The 19,919-nt window shown below is 50.3% G+C and overlaps 1 protein-coding gene across 2 annotated transcripts; it reads right to left on the bottom strand.

Moving 5' to 3' along the window:
• Nucleotides 1-2,435: 2,435 nt before the first annotated feature.
• On the bottom strand, nucleotides 2,436-18,978 carry ENDOU (endonuclease, poly(U) specific). 2 transcript variants are annotated; one of them, XM_015558604.1, is made up of 10 exons: nucleotides 18,828-18,978; nucleotides 13,502-13,624; nucleotides 11,068-11,151; nucleotides 10,434-10,568; nucleotides 9,817-9,988; nucleotides 9,234-9,433; nucleotides 6,037-6,150; nucleotides 5,329-5,435; nucleotides 4,460-4,602; nucleotides 2,436-3,553 (listed from the first exon to the last, which is right to left on the bottom strand). In XM_015558604.1, the coding sequence occupies exons 1-10, from the start codon at nucleotides 18,880-18,882 to the stop codon at nucleotides 3,433-3,435; spliced, it is 1,254 nt and encodes a 417-aa protein (XP_015414090.1). In that variant the 5' UTR covers nucleotides 18,883-18,978; the 3' UTR covers nucleotides 2,436-3,432. The 2 variants fall into 2 exon arrangements, with proteins under 2 accessions (XP_015414090.1, XP_015414091.1); XM_015558605.1 differs by lacking the exon at nucleotides 13,502-13,624.
• Nucleotides 18,979-19,919: the final 941 nt, after the last annotated feature.

Genomic DNA, 19,919 nt, shown 5'->3' with positions numbered 1-19,919 from the left:
CCCGCCCCGCCCCGCCCCCAGGCGCGTGCGCAGAAGGTAAAACCTGACTGGGGAGTCGGCAGGTGTGTTAAAGCGAAGTGGGAAGGTTTGCCCGCCTTCAATGTGACTAAACTTCACGGGGGGAACCCGAAACCTTCAGGGTCATCCTGACTCGTGTCCCAAGATGTAATGCCTTGCATATTTCCTCGGACTCCCCTCAAACAACTTTGTCCCGAATATTAGCCTTGTATCTTTGTGAGGATGACAGTCATGGGAGAGAGTTACTGTTTCTCTACCGCGAACAGACGAGGTAAACTTGTAACTCTGGCAATTTTGCAAGGTTTCTCCCCCTCCCCCGCCCACCCCTTGAAGTGCTTATATGTGTAAACCATTTGGTAAACCAGTTCTTCAATCCACCTTTCAAGTAGACTCCTCTTCTGGGTCTATCTTTGAGTCCTTCTGTAACATGTGTGAGCACTAAGGTCTGTCTTTAGATGTGTCCTGGCTTACCAAGCAGAAAGAATATGAAGCTTGTAACAATTCTTGCTTCTACTTCCTATATGAGTGATTTCTCTTTTATTTTTATGACAACTCCAAAAAAATTGTAAAACAAAAATAATTTTTCAATTCCACGAAAACAAACAAATGAGCAAAACTTTTCATTTGGAACAGCTCTATGATCTTAAACATTAGCCCAAAAAATCAGATCAGTGGCTCTCAAAAGCTTGACTCGACTTTGGAATTACCTAGGAAGTATGAAAAAATGTTTGATTTCCAGGCCCCATACCCAGAGATTCTTTTTGTGACCGCAACCAAGGTACATGCCCTTGACAGGAATTGAACCTGGGACCCTTCAGTCCGCAGGCTGATGCTCTATCCACTGAGCCAAACCAGTGAGGGCAAGATCCTTATTTAATTCATGCAATCTGGGCATCATGATTTTTTTAAGTCACAGGCTATAGCTGTACCGTTGAGGTTGGGAACCACTAAGCCAGGTAATGGTCAATGAAAAACCTCCCTTGGGCCCTCCCTTACAAGGTCATATTATTAGCACATCTTTCCCACTGTATAATTGTTTGGTGTCTTTGTATTTTAAAATCATAGTGGTCGAATCATTAATCTCATTAAAATATTTACTAATGAAATGATTTTTTGGTTTTCGTGTTAAGGGAATGGATAACTAAGAGTTTTTTGTTTTAAAAATTAATAGTAAAAAACTTAAAGCAGATATTGATGTATAGATGTTCTTAACAAAAGTAACTGTATTTTTTAAATTAATTCTGGCAGAGTCAATTGAGATGGGAGAGGAAAGAGCCAGCTGGCTGCTCTGGAAAAACCTCATAGACCCTTGGGTGAATTCTCTTTCTCTCTCAATAATAATCAGACAGTTGTTTAGTGAGTACAGAATCAAAGTGAGAGGAGTTAGTCCAATGGTCTCCGTGGCCATCATCACCTAATTCTGAGGTTCCATTGGCCTACAAAAAACTATGCCTATAATAGCAGCCTTCTCTCTTCAAGAGACTTTGAGCATTTTTAATTTCGTGGCAGTCATGTGCTCATCTAAAAACTAAGAATTCTATAGATAAGGAAGGAGAGCAGATATTGAGGGGCAACCAGTAACCTCTGTCCCAGGCCTTAAGTATCCTTTGAAAGAAGGATGAATGAATCAGTACTGCTAGAAATCCAGGCTCACTATCACCTGAGGAAAATGGTTGAATTTTATAACCTTGATTCTGCTACTTACTGAGAATGTAATCTGTAAAATGAGGCATAATCTAAATCTCAGTTGTTCAGGTATAATTAAAATAGTGAAGATAAAAAATACTTAGTGGAGAGAGAAAATGAATGTAAAACTCCTATCTAGCACAGCTTGGGACATGGTAAGAGCTTTAACAAATGTTATTGCTCCCCCTCCCTCTCAGGTTAGGCTCTGACTAACTAGTTCCCCCTGACAGCAGGCTTTAAGAAGGACCGTGCTCGGGAATATTTCAAAATGGTTTCTTTTCTCCTGCCTGTGTCGGAACCCCCAGCACTGGTTTCTGCTCCAGAATCTCTTTTCCAGTGAGCCCTCTCTATGGTCTCTTGTCTTTCCAATCTTGGGAGCTGTGGTTTGCCTGTGTCCTCTATTCTCTTACGAATCCAAGGAGAGTTGTTGGTTTTTCAGTCTGTTCCGTTTTCACTTGTTGTTAGGGTGGAGTGGCAACTTCCAAGCTCCTGTATGTGGAACCAGAAGCCGAAGTACACTCCTCCCATTCTTCACATTACAAGTCCACCGGGAAGAATTTTCTCCCCATCTAGGCTAGAGGGACTTGGTGAGTACTCGGGGACTTCAGAGATACCAGTTCTCCAAGCCATCCTGAAGAAACACTGAAAGCAGAAGTACCACTCCCAGCTCTGTTCCGGGCAGAAGCAGGGAGACAGACATTTGAGTAAGGCCAGTTACAAGAAGAGACACATTTCAAATTTTCTTAAATGACTTTAATTGGAGACTCAAACCCTCTAAACTGTCGTTCAAGCCTGGCTCTGTGGAACAGCATCTGGTACTCAGTGGCGTTAGGGGAGAAATGCATAATTGAGGTTGAAATGCAGGCTCCCTGGTCTTCCCTTCTAGAGTTTGTTGCTGCTTAAGCCTTACAATAATTGTTAATGACACCAAGCTATAGGCTCCTTTCTTCTTCTGATGCAAAATCCTCCGATGGGGGAACTCTTTCACAGGTTATTTGGAATCAAAATACAGCTCTGTAACTGCACTAAATAGCTACCAGCAGGAACATTCTGATGCAGTTACTGAGCTGGCTGCAAAACCCTCCGGGCCTGGAGAAGTCCTCTCCCTGCCGGCCCACTCACTGTGTCAATCCATGATCCTCTCTGTCTAGCATTGGAGTTCTCCCAGACCCTGCTCTGAGAGGGTGCAACCCTAGAAAAGACCAAATACCCATGCTTGATTGCCATGGCCTGATTTCTTGGAGGCCCCAACATAGGGCTGAACTGCTGTTTGCAGAGCTGTGTACAATAACAGCCATTATAGTAATTTTGAATTTCTGTCAGCTGTTCTTCCTAAGAACAATTGATAACACTTTCACAGTAATAATTCATCAGGTTTGCCCTCACCCCAACCCCAAAAAGAGGAGAGGGGGCAAACCCCCTCCCTGACATTAAAAGGAAACCTGAGGCCTGGAGAGGTCAAGGACTTATTCACAGTTCCAACTTCCGTCAGGGCAACGAGCTATGGAGGGCCCCACCTTCTGTGTGGGGGCAAAATGCTGGAGGACAAAGACTTGACTGTTCCCCTGCATTTTTCTAATTTGTATCTTTTCTCTCTTTCCCATATGGACATGTCTGGATTTGGGAATCCCTCCCAGTCTCCTCCATGCCCCCTCCAGCCCAGAGCGGATAGCATCTTCGTCCCGCCAAAGCTCTCGCTGCCCTCATGCCCCTTTCTGGCTCCAAGCTCTATCGGGTTGAAGACACCACGTAGGCTGTGGCGATGTACTTCTTGCCATTTCCGTAGGTGGACTTGTCCCAGGTGTAGGTCTGGATGGCCAAGGGATAGCCACCCAGGCTTAACTGGCACCTGTGGAGAAAGATCATCAAATCCTGGGTTCCTGCTTCACTCCACCCCTGTCCGCAGACAGGAAGGAACAAGCCCAGTTCATGCAGAACTCCAGACTATCTTAGAAGACCTCTAAGAGGCTGCCACCACTTACTTCACCACTGCCTCCAGCTCCCCACGTGCATGGAGCCCTTTCAAAATCTATGCCTATTTCCTATCTTCTTAAAAACACACACACACTGTTTTTCATCTTTCCCAGAGCAGTATTCTAAAATCCTAGATTCTAGAGCTGAACCCCCAGAAATTAAATGTGTGCTTAATGTCTACTTCTTAGGGTTTCAGAAGTAGCAGGACGCAGAGTCCTCAAATGTTAGAGCACATGAGGCCCAGTGGTTTCAACAGTACTCCCTGGGGCTCTAGGGTTCCCCCAAGCAGCCTCAGGGGCAATCAGAGAGGCTTGGAACATCAGGGCAACTCCATTTCTCACTGTTATATACATTAAGGTCCTGCATAAGATTTCACTTAGACTCGCAGTGGCCGGCAAACTCATTAGTCAACAGAGCCAAATACCAATAGTACGATTGAAATTTCTTTTGAAAGCCAAATTTTTTAAACTTAAACTATATAGGTAGGTACATTGTTATTAACTTAATTAGGGTACTCCTAAGGCTTAGGAAGAGCCACACTCAAGGGGCCAAAGAGCCGCCTGTGGCTCGCGAGCCGCAGTTTGCCGACCACGGAGGAAAGAGGGGCGGCAGTTCTTCGGCTAAGACGAAGCTTGGCAGCCACCAAGCTGATACATTCATTTCCCAAGTGAGAACCCTGAGGCCCAGTCCATACCCTCTGAGCCACCGAGTGGCAGAATCCAGGTGCCCAACGGTCCCGGCTGAGGCAGCCTGCCCCCGGGCCTGGCTGGCCTGTACTTACGTTTTGCCTGGCCTGGCGATGAAGCACAGGGAGTAGAGCGCAAACTCAAACTCGGGGCTGCTGCCGATGAAGGCCGAGCCCACTTCCTTATAGTAGCCGTCCCAGTTGAACTGCATGGCCAGCACGTCAGGGTAAGACTCCCACTGCGGACAGAGCGGGTGTGAGTGCCGCAGAGTGGAGGCTGACTGAGTGGTAGCAAACGGCAGCAGCCAGCCAGGATTTGGTGAGGGCCCATGAGGTGTCTGTGTGAACTTTCAGGGGAGGCTGGATTCTTTAAATAAACAGTCCCTCCTACGACAGTGTGTAAGCCCCTCTCAGACCCTGTGTCTGGAGCTTCCTGTGCATATCTCCCAGGGAGGCCAGAGTCAGCATCCATATGACCGATGCCTGCGGAACAGGGACATATCTGTTCCCTACGGCCCTCACCCGGGGAGAAAAGGATCGTTGATCACTCCCAAATTATTTTCTGGCACCAGGCACTAAAGGTTTCATTTTTATAAAAAGTTTAGCTTAGACTAGCCAGATGAAACTTCCAGCTGACACCACATTCTAAGAAAATTCAGGCAGGAAGTAATTGCATGTCATGTCCTCCCCTCTGAGATCCCTCCCCTGCCCCCAGCCCCATCCAGAGATGGTGCCCTCTGCCTTCTGCCCCTGCAGTTGGGGAGCCTTCACGGTTTGGAAAGGAATCCCAGTGTCCTGGCTGGCTAAACCCACTGTCCAGCAGATGGGGAAGTCAAATTCGTAAACCCCATTACCTGCCAATGAAGGTCAGGGTGAGAGACATGTCTGTCTGCTCAGAATGCAGAATGAGGGAAGAAAGTCTGGCTACTAGCGAGGCGTCCCCGCGGTCAGCGCTCAGTACTCACAGGCCCATCATAGATGTGACTGTAATAGTCAACCAGGCCCTCCTTCTCTTGCATGTAGAAGCGGATCCAGTTATGGAAGCCAGTGACCTTGCCTTTTTTTATTTCACCTAAAATAAAGAGTGCAGAGTGGGTGATGGGGCCTCCCCGCTAGCCCCTCTCGCCCTCCCATGCCAAGGCTGTCTCACTTTTCAAGTCTCTGGCTCCCAGACTTCCCACCTGCTCAGCCCCTTGCCCAGGCTGCTCAGAGTCCCTTGCATTCCTAACTTTTCCCTCCAGAAGGCCCCCCTTTCAGCTCAAGCCCTTGGGGAAATTCCTCCTCCTGACTGACTCTGGTAACCAATCTGACATACATTTCTCCAAGAGCAAACCAGACTTGCTGGGAGCTTTGTGGGTCAGTGCAATGGGCAGAGAGACCAAGGCCCTCTTGGGAAGCAGCTGACCAAGACCTAGAAGCGGAGGACCATTCAGAGGTAGACAGCCATGGCCCCCAACATGTCTCCCTTCCTACATGTGCCCCTTGGGAGCCCAGCATCTGGTCCTCTTTCGACCTTTGACTGTTCCTCAACAGTGACTCCTCAGACCCCACCCTCCTGGCCTGGGAGTAGGCGTGCCCCTCCCTGCTAGCTGGTTCAGCTGCGGATTCGTCAATGCCCAATCCTGAGGGAAGCTATCTCTCCATCGCTTTCTTTCCAAGCAGAGTGATCCCACCTGAGAAGACGTGTTCAAAGCCACTTGAGTCCCCCTCTTCATTGCCTCTTGAATAGAGCCCAAACCACATGTTCTTCAAGTCATTGACAAACTCCTGTTCAGAGCTGTAGCGGTCTGGGGAGAGAAACATAGAGGATTTAAGAGAGGGGAAGGCAGGACCAGATCCTGGGAAGGAAGGAAGGGCCACCTGCTCCATCATGTCAAGAGACACATGGGTTCAACCAACAAATGTATTCAATTGTTCATTCAACAGTGACCTATGGGGCAACTGTTTTGTGCGAGGCCCAGATCTAAAGGTGAAGGATTCAGCAGGGAAACACAGGACTAGATCACTGTCTTTACAGTTTGCATTCCAGTAGAGGAGACAAATAATAAACAAATAAACAATAAGTAAAGAGTATGGTTTCAGATAAGTGCTATGAAGGAAATAAAGATTATCCCATGATGACTGAAGGTGGGGATGATGGGGATAGGAGCTCATCTAGAAAAGGAAGATCGGAAAGGCTTCTCTGAGAAGATAGCACTAATCAGAGACAAAGGATAAAAAAAAAAAAATCACTCCTTACTCAGCTGGTGTGGCTCAGTTGGTTGAGCATCATTCCATGCACTAGGGGTTGCCAGTTTGATTTCTGATCAGGGCAGATGCCCAGATTACGAGCTCGAACCCCAGTAGGGGCATGTAGGAAGCAGCCGATCAATGAGATCAATGATTCTCTCTCATTGTTGATGTTTCTCTCTCTCCCTCTCCCTTCCTCTCTCTGAAATCAATAAAAAACATTTTTTAAATCACTCTGGTTGTGTGTGTAAAAGAGTCAGCAGGGCATATGAGCATTGAGAGACCAGTTTTGAGGCTAACGCTTTGTTCAGGTTACAAGTTGTGATGGCTTAGACTGTGGTGGAAGCCATGGAGGAGGGGTGAGAAGTGGGCAGATCAGGGGTAGATTTTTAGAATAAATATGTTTTTACTGATTTTAGAGAAAGAGGAAGGCGGAGAGAGAAAGAGGGAGAAACATCAATGGGAGACAGCCATTGATTGGCTGCCTACTGAGGATTGAGCCCTCAACCTGGACATGTGCCCTGACTGGGAACCAGCGACCTCTCGGTGCATGGGACAATGCCCAACCAACTGAGCGACGCCAGCCAGGGCCAGGGATAGATTTTGAAGATAGACGTAATAGATGTTGCTGGTGTAGGAAGTGGAAATGGGGAACAGTGAGGTAAAAAGAAAAATCAAATATAACTCCCGGGCTTCTGACCTGAGCAACTGGATGAGTGACAGTGTCATTTATGAGATGGGGAAAACTGAGGAAGAGGCAGGAACCTCTTTACACTAAGTTCCGAAGAGATGCCATTAGCTAGGCAGGTAGGGGTGTCGAAAAGGCAGTTGGGAGCCAAGGAAAAGGTCAGAGCTAGGGATCTAAATGAAGGAGCCATCAAATACCAACTGTTTACTGCCCAGAATTGTGTGAGGGGGATGCAAACGTGATACCAGACATAGTCCCTTCTTTCAAGGACGTAAAACACAATTGGAAAACAAGACTAAATATGCACAAAATAACACAATCTGAATGGTGACCACTTTCTTGGTGACAGGCTTTCCACTGGGTGCTTTACAAGCATAAGTCTTCCAAGACCCCATTTCACAGATAAGGCTCAGACAAGTAGGATAACGTGTCTGAGGTCATTCCACTAGTAAGTGGCAGAGCCGAACTCTAATCCAGTCTCTCTGGACCAAGGCTATTTGGGGCCAGACCCCAAGCCCCTGAGCTCTGAAGAGGTGATGAAAGCCAGCTAGCTGGGAGCTGCGGCAAGTACAGCTTCACACATGCAGTGGGATGTGAGCCCGAACTTTAAAGACAAGTGGAATTTGGACAGGGAGAGGGATGAAGGCAGGGTGAATACTGCAACAGCCTGGCCTCGGTACGCGAACCCGGGGTTTCAGCCTGGCTCTGCTCACAGCTTCCTTTGTGGCCTCAGCCACGTCACCTAGCCTGTCTGGGCCTCCATCTCACTTGAAAAGTTGAAGGGCTCAGCCTGGACCTCCAAGATTCTCTCGAGTGTTTACTACAAAGAGAACACCAGGGGGCGTTGAAGGATTGCCTCCCCTTCACCGGGATTACAAGTGTGCCTTGGACTTCACCTAAAAAACAAAGCACGTTACCAAGTCAAGGCAGAAGCCCTTGGACGGAATGGATAGCCCGGATCAGAGGCCATCCCAGGGCCAGGGAGGGAAGACCTGGACAGAGCCGCTCTGAGGCAAAGCCCGACTGCCTGGGTTGCAGGAAAGGAATCTGGAGGACACTAACAAACACAACCCGTGCCAAGAAGTTCCCAGCCCTGACCTTTTTTGGTCTGATTCAAATGTTTCTATCTGGAGTCACTCCAATCAGAACCCTTCCTGGTAGAACCTTCCCTTCTGAACCTTTGTTGATTTTCGGTTGCTGTTTCCCCAACAACAACAAAAGTGGAGTGGGCCCACCTCCTTCCTGGACTTAGCAGGAGCAGGAGTGGAATCAGGGACGCCCTAGGCCTGGAAAGTGGCGCTGAGCTGGGATCAGCTGAGGTGGCTGACCGTGCCCTGGGTGGAGCGGGCTGGCTCACAGCCTTGCAGAGAACCCTGAGACTGGAGCAGTGAGTGGGAGGTAAACAAGGCAGCTGAGAGTAAATCAAAAGATGGGTGACTTCCAGGCCAGACAGAAGATTCTTCAGCTCCTGCTTGGGTCCATGATCTTTTTGGGCTTCTCTCTGACTCTCTCTCCCTTCCCCCTTAAAAAATGGACACCCAGCCCTGGCCAGTTTTCTCAGTGGTTAGAGCATTGGCCCTTGGACCAAAGGGTATCAGGTTTGATTTCCTGTCAAGGGCATGTACCTCAGTTGCAGGCTCAATCTATAGCCCCCGTCAGGGCGAATGTGGGAAGCAATCAGTTGATGTTTCTCTCTCTCTCTCTCTCTCTCTCTCTCTCTCTCTCTCTCTCTCTCCATCCCCTTCCTCCCTCTACTCTCTGTCTAAAAATCAATGGAAATCCTCGGGTGAGGACTAAAACAATAATAATAATAATAAATGGACACCAGCCTCCATGTAGTCCCCACCCATGTTCTTGCCCTCCCCACTGTGGAGGCCCCAGAGGTTCCTGGCTCTCCTGTAGACAGACCCGAGCCCTCAGCACTGCCTCGGGGCCAGGGGCAGGTTCACTCACTCTGATGATGGAGGAAGCTATAGAGTTCCTTCATGACAGCCGTTTTCATGACCTCTCTGAGGAAGGTGTCCTGCTCAGCCAGCTGCTGGGCGCTGAAGTGCTCCCCCTGGCCCGTCGCCCGCTGGTAGTTGTTGAGGAGGTTGATGAAGGCTGCGTAGGTCGGCTTGGAGAACAGTTTTTCGTTGACATATGTGAAGAGCCTAGGGAGGTGGAAGGTGGCCCAGTAAGAGGCCTGAAGGGGGAGCAGAAACCCCTCCAGGACTGCTAGGTGGGCCAGGGCAGGCCTGGGAGGGTTGGGTTCAGGAGCAGAGGGGGGACCTCAGATGCTCTTGAGGGCCTGCATGAGGTCACTCTGTCCTTACACTTCAGCTCCTGGAAGGTTGGGTACGTTCTCAGCCTGGCCAGTCACAGAAACCCTCCCCGCTGGAAGCCCACAGTCCCTCAAGGTAGCTTGGTCTGCCTCTGGAGACCTATTTATTTGCTCTCCCTTTGATCCTCCTGCCTGGAGGATAAAAGAGCTGAGGCATCAAAAGAAGCAAGCTTGGGGGAGAGACTTTGCAGGAGGGGAATGACGGGAACGCACGGCTCCGGGCAGTGGTCCACTTGGTCTCTGGTCTCAGAGGGCGAGATGGCATTTTGGCTGTTGAGGATGATGTCTTCCTTCTGTGCTTTGTTGGTGTCCGCCCTGTAGATCTTCTCAGAGATGGCCTTCAGCTCCTCCGTGGTTATGGCGTCACTGCTGTGGGAGAAGCCCTCTGGGAGGAATTGGGGGAAGGGTGTCTCAGAGCCAGAGGGTGGCCAGAGGGAGGCAACTGTCTGAATGCATCCCTTCAGGCACCTTCCAGAAGCTGGCAGCAAGGGAGAGGGGCTGCAGTCAGGCCCCCCTAGTGGCCAGAAGACAGGAGCCTCGAGCCTTAAGGATCCTTAACATCAGCACCTGGCCTTGCCCACAGAGTGTCCAGAGAATGTCCACACTGGCCCCTTCCTCTAGGAAGGTTCCCAAACGTGGACGTGCATCAGAATCACCCGGAGGGCTTGTTAACACAGGTTCGTGGGCCCCACCACCCCAGAGGCTCTGATTCAGTAGGTCCAGGGTGAAGCGTTTCTAATACATTCCCAGATGATGACCCACTGGGAGGACTATTGCTCCAGGGAGCCCCTCTGTCCCCGGGGCCAGGCTAACGGGAGCAGGAGACTCACCGTGGCCGCACTGGCTCTCAAAATCCTCGCAGCAGTTCCCAAACTCTGGGCAGCGGGCATTGCAGTGGCATGGGTGGTGTCTGTCGAAGGACTCATGGCAGCGGCCCCGGCAGGAATCGGGCGCTGAGTACAGGTCTGAGAGAACAGAGGGAGGTGTGTGCCCGAGGACCTCTAGAGGTCGCTGGGTCACGGCTAGCTCCCCACACTTGGCTTTGTTTGCTCTCCTGACTGTATTATGAAGATCCCGGGGGAAGGGAAACAAACAAGCTTCATTGGTCCACACCCTTCACAGTCAGGAAGTCCTTTCTGATGCCCAACTCTCCTTTCTAGCCTGTGTTTTTATAATCTTCCCACTCTAAAAATAAAATCTCTTCCACTTCCCTCTCCGGCCTCTCCATGGCTTCGGGCCCTCTTTCCTGCCAGGGTCCCCACCCCCCAGGCTGCTGAGGGCTCAGGCTTCTTCCTGCCCAGATCCCGAGTCCAGCGAGCACCTCTTACCACCTCCAGGTGCTGGATTGGGGTCTGTCTGACTTAGGCCTCGGCCTGTTGCCGCTAATATGGCTGCCCCTCCCCTGTCACCCTCTCATGTCCCTTCTTCTTTATCCTGAAGGTCCCCTTGGGGAGGCAGACTCACTGCTAGCCGGGGCCTCCTCCATCTCTTCCTCCATCTCTTCCTCCAGCTCCAGGAACGGCTCTGGCTCTCTGGGGTCTTCTTCAACTGAAACAGAGAAGTAAAGTCACCAGCCATCTCCCCCCCACCCCCTTTATCTCGGGGACAAGCATGGACAGTAGAAGAAAGTATGAAACGGGGCTAGGGAGCAATGAACCATATCAAGTGAAGGAGGAGAAATGGAAGACAGAAGGAGACTGATTGTTGAAAAGGATCTCCCCAGGTGACAGCCCTCCTCACCACTTTACCTTCTGGTACTCAGTGTGCTCATCTATACACAGGGGAGGGGAGGCAGGAGGTGGTCCCTTCTGGATTGAAAACTCTGATTTGGTTATGACTTTGCTTTAATGAAAGTTGATAGGTGGGCAGGCTTGACATTCTCCAAATGACAAGGCCCTTACTTAGGAACATGCCAGACCTATCCTACCTCCCCATCGGAGCCAAGCGTGAGCTCCTCCCAGGGCCTCCAGGAAAAGGACTGCTTCCTGAGAAACCAGCTTCCCTTCTTTCTTTGCAACACTTGACAATGGCCACCAAGGCTGAGTGTGTTCAGAAAAGCCCATTCCTATTGCTGATCCATTCCTTCGGCTTGGAAGTTGCGTGACTGCAGCCTCTGCCCTGGGCTGAGACGGGTGAGCTGGGGTGGGGAGGAAGAGGAGGAATGTTCCCGGGACTCTGAGCTCCTTGCTCATCACACGGCGGAATAATTTCCCCCAAAGAAACAACGCTCTTACAAAGTGACTGGGAATCCATGAGTGAGTTCACTGGACAACACTGTGTGATTACCATCCGAACCACCCGTCAGGTTATCCATCCATTCAGTCACCAGGAACCTTCTGAGCACGTACCCTGAGCCAGGCTGTGTTCTGAGTGCTGATGATTCACAGGGTTCTAAACTCAGTTACGTTTTATGCCAACAGACTTTTGTGAGCTGATCTAGGGTCTCAACCATCACTTGTAATATTTGAGTTGCACATCAGACAGATAGAGATTAAATGGCTCCTGGGCTGAGTGTTGCCTCTATCTAGAAATGCGAGTCTGATGGCCTAGGGCAGTGGTCGGCAAACTGCGGTTCTTTGGCCCCTTGAGTGTGGTTCTTCCACAAAATACCACGTGTGGGCGTGTATGTACAGTGCGATTGAAACTTCGTGGCCCATGCGCAGAAGTCAGTATTTTCTGGAAGAGCCACACTCAAGGGGACAAAGAGCCGCACGTGGCTCGCGAGCCGACCACTGGTCTAGGGTGAACTAGCCTTCCTGGGTCTGCTGAGTGGGGCACAGAAGCAGCAGAAATGGCGGCTCAGATTCTGACAGTGAGCGCTGGGCCTGTCTGTGCCTGATCAGCAGAATTCCTGAGAGTATGTGTGGTGTGTTTGTGTAAATTGAAGAAAGTCCCCTTTGGGCGAAAGCAGCTCTGTGGGCACAGAACTGGGTCAGCAGACACCACCTTTGGGCAAATTAGAAGTCACTGCTTTCTTTCAGCAGGCACAGATCTACTCCAAGGCACATGGCTTGGCAAGAAAGATACAGATTCAATTTTGGTCTGAGTTGCCCTCTCACCAGGTGCCCTCATACAGTGCACAATGCGCACAACCTTATGCAGTGATCTTGCGGGCCATGATCTACCACGGCTCTAGGTACCGTGTTTTCCAAATTGGGAGTCAGGACACGTGGTTTGGCAGTGGACTTAGCAAGGCGTTGTGTCCTAAAGCAGACGATCATTTACCTGAAAGTCTGAAACATCGGCAGCATGCAAACCAGGTGGTTATTCAAAGAGGGTTTTTTAATGACTCACTTAAGACTGTGCCATTGAAGTAACAGAAGAACGACTGGCTCTTGAGGGCAGTGCGTGCCCCATTTAATCGCTGGACTGGGAAGGAGGGTTGGCGATGTTGTGGCCAACCCTCGGCCTACTCACTACAGGAAGAGTGGCGTGAACTATGACAGTCACTGTGTCTCCTGGGGGCATGCACGTTGGAAAAGGATGCTGCCATTTTTTTATACTTTTGCTATTTAAAGTGTTGAGCAACAGTTGGTATTGGAATACATAATAAAATAAAATGTTTATCATGTTGCTTTTGGGGGGATTACTTAAACTTTCAAGATATCATTAATCCTGATAGTTCAGACAGATAGTGCAGGCAAATGACATCTGTTTTGTTCTAAGTTGGGGTTTTACCCTGGGGACATCTTAGAATACCCGGGACAAGTGGCATCTAAATTGCTGATCCCGGCTGCATGCCCAATATCCTCATCCCAGGCCCCCTGAGCGCCGGCGTCGGTCCTGAATCCCGTTCTAGACTGCTGGCCATCTAAGCCAGCAGCCCCTGGGGCAAGCTTGGCATGGACGTGGCTCAGCCCACTGTGCTTTCCAGACCCTTCACCCCAAGGAGCCTCACCAGTACACAGGTGCTGGTAGTCGTCACAGCAGTCCCAGTACCAGGGACACTGGCGGTCACACTGGCAGGCAGCATCGCGGTTAAATTTCTCATTACAGCGCGATGCGCATGACTCCATTTTTCCTATGGGAGGTAAGGGTCACAAACTCAGCCCTGTGAGGACCCTGTTCTCCTCATCAAGGTCCCCCACGCTGGAGGGTTCACAGACAAGGGCTGGGATCCCACCTGGCCAGGAAGGTCATTGCTGTCTGCAAGGAGAAGTACTGCCACAGCCCCAAATGCACAATGCCCAGCACCCACTGCCACTCAGCCACCTCAAAGTATAGACCAGGATCACACACTCAAATGCCTGTGGGGCCAGGCCTGTGACATAAATGAGTGAAGAAGCAGGAAGGCAGCAGGAAGAGGTGGGACTGTGACAAATTTGGGACGAATGCCCAGCCTGAAACCGGCAGCCACCGGCAGCTCTGGCCACATGCTGCCATGTTGGGATACAGGCTCAGTGCTGCCACAGCCTAGTCTAGTTCTTCAAGAGAAGCCTTCATTTTTATGTGAAATTTTACAATTTTTAAAATACTCAGGCAGACCCAGTAGAGAGGACTATGGGCTGGGTGAGGCCCAGAGGCCACTATTCACCTGTCCTGTAGATGAAAGGGATCCCCCCTGCCCCCTCCCCCCTGACTCATCCCCTTCCTCTCATCCTGTCCCTTTTATGTTTTCTGCTTCTTTGTTCTTTCCTCCCCTTCATCTGGTCTTTTCTGCATCCTATTCGCCCCACAGTCATGTCTTTCTGTTTCTTGAATCTTTGGAATGCACTCAGATTCGTTTATCTCAGGGTGGGGAATGAGGCGGGTGTGGGTGAGAATTGGCCTTTGGAATACGCTGTTATGTAACCACAGACCACATCCCTTACTCCAGCCAAAGGGCTTGCAGAAACAAGCTTTTGGTCACAGGGGCATACGGACAAGAAATTTTAAAAGAAACGGTACAAACCCACCACCACTCCTAAGAAAACAAGCCCCACCACGCCCGCCACAGCAAAGACAGTGGAGGGTGCAAGCCGGGGTGAAGCTGGTTGTGGGGCCCTTCCCTCCACTCTGGGCTTTGAGGGTGATAACAGAGCCTTTCTTTCCACTTGAGGTTCCTGGGGTTTGGATTCAGCGAGTGCTGGGGTTAGGGTCAGGCTGTGGGTTGGAGAATGTCAAGATCAGAGTCAGAGTTACTGGCGGTGCCGGAATTTGTGTGAATGAGGAAACTGAAACCTAATTTGGGCCGGGGTGGGGGTTAGTTAGGTTTAGATTAAGTGCTGCAGTTAGGATTTGGGCTTGAGTTAAACTTATTGATAAAAAAACAATTTTGTATTCATGTTTGGGTAAAGCATTGGGGATAGCTTTAAGACCACATTCAGGGTTGTGGAATGTGTCAGGACTGGGAGAGAAGAAATTAGCCCAGTTTTGCCTTAGACTAGATTTGGGATTTTGGTTTTAATTATGATTCCATGCAGATAGAGCACCTCAATTTAGCCTGGGTTTAGGGCAGAGATGAATATTAGGATATGGGCTAAGTTACTGCTTTGGATTCTGGGATGAGGGGTTATGCTGTGCTAATGATGGTGACACAGCAGGGAGGTGAAGAACCTGGAGTCTGGCACCAAACTGCTTGGGGCTGGAATTCTGGTTCTGCTGCTTTCTGGCTATGCAATCGTGGGCAGGTTATTTGACCTTCTGTGCCTCGGTTTCCTTATCTGTAGAAGTGTGATAATGAGCCCATCTCATAGAATATTTATAAGAATTAAATGGGCTAGTATTTGTAAAGCACTTAGGATAGTGCATGACAGATTAGCACTATGCAAGTGTTTGTGAGATAAACAGTGGCAAAATTTTATGCTCGGTCTTCAAGGCGACAGGAATTCAGGCTGGCTGGAGCAGTCTCCCCCCCCACCCCCACCCCCCGCCGACATGCCTGTCCGGCTAATCCCTCCTTGGGTTTCAGCGAGGCCTTCCCTTGGGCTGGGGTGTCCATGACGAATGTTGCTGACAGGCTCCTAGCTGACATCCCCACTATAAGCCTGTTTTCCTTACATCAAAGAAGTGTCAGGTCAAGGTTACCCAGGGTCTGAGGCAACGTCACCTTATGTGCAAGGCCTCCAGGGTGGCAGGAAGGTAGGCCTCTGATCCAGGGAATTGTCCCTAAGAAAGAGCAGGCCCAAGGCCCCTGTCTCTTCAGGCCCAAGGGGACTCCTCTTGAATCTTAAATGATGCTCCCTTAGAGCCTGAATGGGAAGACCTTCAGGAGAAGTGTTCAGCCCAGGAGGAAGGCTCGGTCAGCTGCCTGCCCGGTCGGTGCCCGGTCGGCCTGGCAGTACACCCAGAATCCGAAGGAGAGAATTCAGACAAAACAGGGCAGCGTCTCTAATGGGCCAGGTCAGCAGAGTCCGAGGAAAGAATTCGCTTCATTCCAGCAGCTGGCACCCGTTGAGACGGGTTGCGAGTGAATAGGCAGCTCTGTGGTGTCAGGAGAACACCCCCACCTCCGGCCCCAGCTGAGTGGACTTCTTCATCTCCGTTCAAGAACTATGTCCCCAGCAAGAAGCCTGGCCCAGGATCCTCCGCGCTTCCCTGTAAACTTAGGCTTTAAAACAGCGGTTCTCAACCTGTGGGTCGCGACCCCTTTGGGGGTCGAACGACCCTTTCACAGGGGTCGCCTAAGACCATCGGAAAACACATATATAATAACATATTGTTTTTGTGATTAATCACTATGCTTTAATTATGTTCAATTTGTAACAATGAAATTGGGGGTCACCACAACATGAGGAACTGTATTAAAGGGTTGCGGCATTAGGAAGGTTGAGAACCACTGCTTTAAAATAACCTTGGGATTTGAGGGTGGAGGGGAGGGGTGGGAGGAGCTGTTCCTCAAAGGGACTTTTCCTGCTGTGCTGCTCTGAGGACACTCACCCTGACTCCTCACACCAGTGCCCCCCCCCCCACCACGCCTACTGTTTACACCAGTGCTGTGTGTGCCTTGCTCACCAGCCAGGCACCCGAATCCCTGCTCCAGCCACCAGCTGCCCTCATCCCTCTGCCCCTTCTCTGACTCTGCCTTTCTTCATTTTGGCTTTTCTTCTCAGACTCAGATTCTTCCTCCATTCCCCATGAAGAGCTTAGCCATGACCACCCCCCCACTCCCAATGAAATACTAAATTTCTCTGCACCCTCCAAGATGTCAATATGCTAGAATGGATCCTCACTCCCGATCCATTCTGCCCAAGAGAGCCTGGGCATCCCCATATGCCAGTGCTGAGCCCCTCTGATGGTTGGGGCAACCTACATCTCTACCTCTACAGGGGCTCAGATGCTGTTTCCATGGAGACCTAGTCAACTAAGAAAATTCATTTCCAGGACCAGCTTCCTATTTCAGCCAAAGGCTCCCCAATATGATTCATATTCATGCATCAAAGTTGTGAGATGTTGAAATAGGATAGACAAGAGCAGAGCCTCTTCCCTCCCACCTTAGGAAAGAAGGCGGCATCAGCCACTCAACCCTCACTTTCCCAGTAATCCCACAGCCGGTTAGATCACCACCCTCAGAGGCCAGGGCTCCACCTGCATGTCCGAAACCACTGTTGCCTCTACCCTCAAGGATGTGCCCCCACCCTCACCAGAGACCAAAAGTCTTTTTTTATTAGATTTTTATTGATTTCAGAGAGGAAGAGAGAGGGATAGAAACATCAATGAGAGAGAATCATTGATTGGCTGCCTCCTGCATGCCCCCTACTGAGGGTGAGGGGATGGAGCCACAACCCGGGCACGTGCCCTTGGCCGGAATCGAACCTGGGACTCTTCAGTACATAGGCCGACACTCTATCTGCTGAGCCAAACCAGCTAGGGCAGAGACCAAAAGTCTTGAGTTGCTGTCCCCTCCTGAGATGTACCAAGCCTGCGGTCACTCCTTCACACTAAGCTAGAGGTTTTCCTGTCCTCCCTCACTCTCTACCACTGGCTCTCTGCCATGCAGGGCCCAGTCAGAGCTGATTCCCGGCTGCTCTGCAATGAGCGCCGGGTGGAGGTACATGATCCCATCCAGGGTTGGATGCCTGGGAACAGTTTCCTTAGGAATCCTGCCAGGGGCCCCCTTATCCACAACCTACTTGGAAAGGACTCCAAGAGTAAGCTTCTCACAGGAATATTATAGTGATAGTCAAAGCCCCAATTCATTAAGATCTCACCCCATATAGAGTGCTTTTTTTTTTTTTAATATATTTTATTGATTTTTTACAGAGAGGAAGGGAGAGAGATAGAGAGTTAGAAACATCGATGAGAGAGAAACATCGATCAGCTGCCTCCTGCACACCCCCTACTGGGGATATGCCGGCAACCCAGGTACATGCCCCCGACCGGAATCGAACCTGGGACCTTTCAGTCCGCAGGCCGACGCTCTATCCACTGAGCCAAACCGGTTTCGGCTAGAGTGCTTTTAATACATTATCTTACTTAGTCCTTACAACCGTCCTATACAGGAACCACCTGGGTTGGGTGGGATGGGTATCAAGCGCTGATTCTGTCTCCTCTAGGCAGACGAGGATTCTCCCCACACACCTCCGCTCAGCTCCCTCCCTTGGCACGGGTTTCACTCACTCATTAGCCACAATTAACACAGGGCCCCAGCATTTTGCATAGCTACTAAACAGGAAAGGGCTCCTGTTCCTCTGCTGGTCCCATCCCATCCCCGGCACCGCTAGTAGCTGTGGGCCAGGACCCTTCTCTCTGTGTTAATTCCTCTAAAACTGGGGCAAGGCCGATTCCCCTGACCAGTTGCATAGCCCCAGGTAGCACGTGGCCCACCTCCGGGTCAGGGGCTCTTCCTTCCAGTTTCCCCCTGAGCCTGCCCATCTCAGAGAAAGGTCCCACCCCAGACAACCTCATTTGTTCCCAGGCAGCGGAGGGAGTAACCAAGGGCAGCAGGCCACTACAACCCAGCAGCCCCCAGCCCCAGCTTTATACCATACAATGACCACGAAAAACAAAACTTTGATGAGCTCAAAAGTCAGGTTGGACTAAGGGATATTTGGGGCTGGTCTTCCAAGCTGTCAAGAAATGTCTCCCAGGACATTAAGTCCATCAGCCCTGAAACTCCCTTCACACAGTCCACTCCACTCCAGAGGCAACTCCTGCACCTCAGACCAGGACCGGTCTAAGGTGCTCTGTGAATTTAGGACAGAGCTGATCCTCCCTTGTCCCACTACTCTCACCCTCTACCAAGTTCCCCAAATCTCTGCTTCTTTCTGCAGGACTTCTTCTGCCTTCACCAGATAATGACTTACCTGCCCAGGCCAGGCCGCACAGCATGGCCAATATCAGGGGGACACAGGCCTTCATGGTGCCCAGTTGGAGGCCAAAATGGGATTGGCTGTCGGACTTCCACGAGAGTCAAGATGAACGTCACAGCTCTCAAGTGCGCCTTATTTCCCAAGCTTGTCCTTTTAAAGACGTCAGAACTTGTAGATCTGGTACCTCCGGATCCTTCCCCAAAAGGGGGGAGGGATCCCAGATGGATCGGAGGTGGATGGGGGTGGAGTTCTCCAGCTGTTTGAAGCCAGAGGGAAGGTGACTAAGCAGGCAGGTAATGCCAGATGTTTAGAACAGGTAATGCTAGCCATCTGTAGTTAGGAAATAGGTCGTACAAGCAGGCACAGCAGATGGGCCTATGTTAGAGGATGTTCTGTCCAAATTGGGTGCAGCCATGGACTCATCTTTGGGTAATGTCTTCCAAACACCCACCTACCTGCAAGCCACAGGCTTGACTTTTCTACGGGGAAGGGGTTACAGACTGGCTTCATCTTTGAGTTACTGGTACACAGCGTAAGGAACACAGTAAGATGATCATTACAAGTTTGACTAACAAGTGCTCAGGCAAGCATTGGGGTGAGTGGAAGGAGAGGTAAAAGAGGCATGGGTTGGAAACAAAGGGTGTTCTTACCACCATCAATGTAGCTAAATCACCTTATAAATATCATGCAAATTGGCCTCTAACTCTTACTGAGTCAACATCTCAGCTCTTACAGGTTTCAGGTCCTCGTGGATTTCAGGTTTATGAGGCCAGGGAAGGGTGAGAGGCCTCTTAAAGGACACACCCTTCCTCTTCTGGGAGCCCAGGGCCTCACTCCCTTTATCTTCTACTCAGTCTCCTCTCCCCCAAAGACCATCCCCAGAGAGATGAGGCCTCTCAGGGCCCCTTTCCTCCCGAGCCTGAGAACAGGAGTAGCCCCTTGGGCTGCCAAGCTTCCTCCTCCTACTGAAGGTTAGATCTGCTAAGGGAAATGCCCTTCCCAGAAAGAGCACTGCATGGGGTCCTCAGCTCCCTCAAAAAAGAAAGCTCTCATATCAAAAGGCAAAGCTGCCCTGGCTGATTTGTC

Source organism: Myotis davidii, unplaced genomic scaffold (assembly GCF_000327345.1).
Source record: "Myotis davidii unplaced genomic scaffold, ASM32734v1 scaffold290, whole genome shotgun sequence".
NCBI classification, from domain to species: domain Eukaryota; kingdom Metazoa; phylum Chordata; class Mammalia; order Chiroptera; family Vespertilionidae; genus Myotis; species Myotis davidii.
This window is presented reverse-complemented; position numbering and strand designations above follow the sequence as displayed.

Bases quoted from the DNA above. Each gene is read 5' to 3' on its own strand.
- ENDOU (XM_015558604.1), bottom strand. From the start codon at position 18,882: ATGAAGGCCTGTGTCCCCCTGATATTGGCCATGCTGTGCGGCCTGGCC. The intron at 11,152-13,501 runs GTGAGGCTCCTT...TCTCTGTTTCAG, and splicing joins CTACCAGCACCTGTGTACTG to TTGAAGAAGACCCCAGAGAG. The intron at 6,151-9,233 runs GTGAGTGAACCT...TTCTCTCCCCAG, and splicing joins TAGCTTCCTCCATCATCAGA to ACCGCTACAGCTCTGAACAG.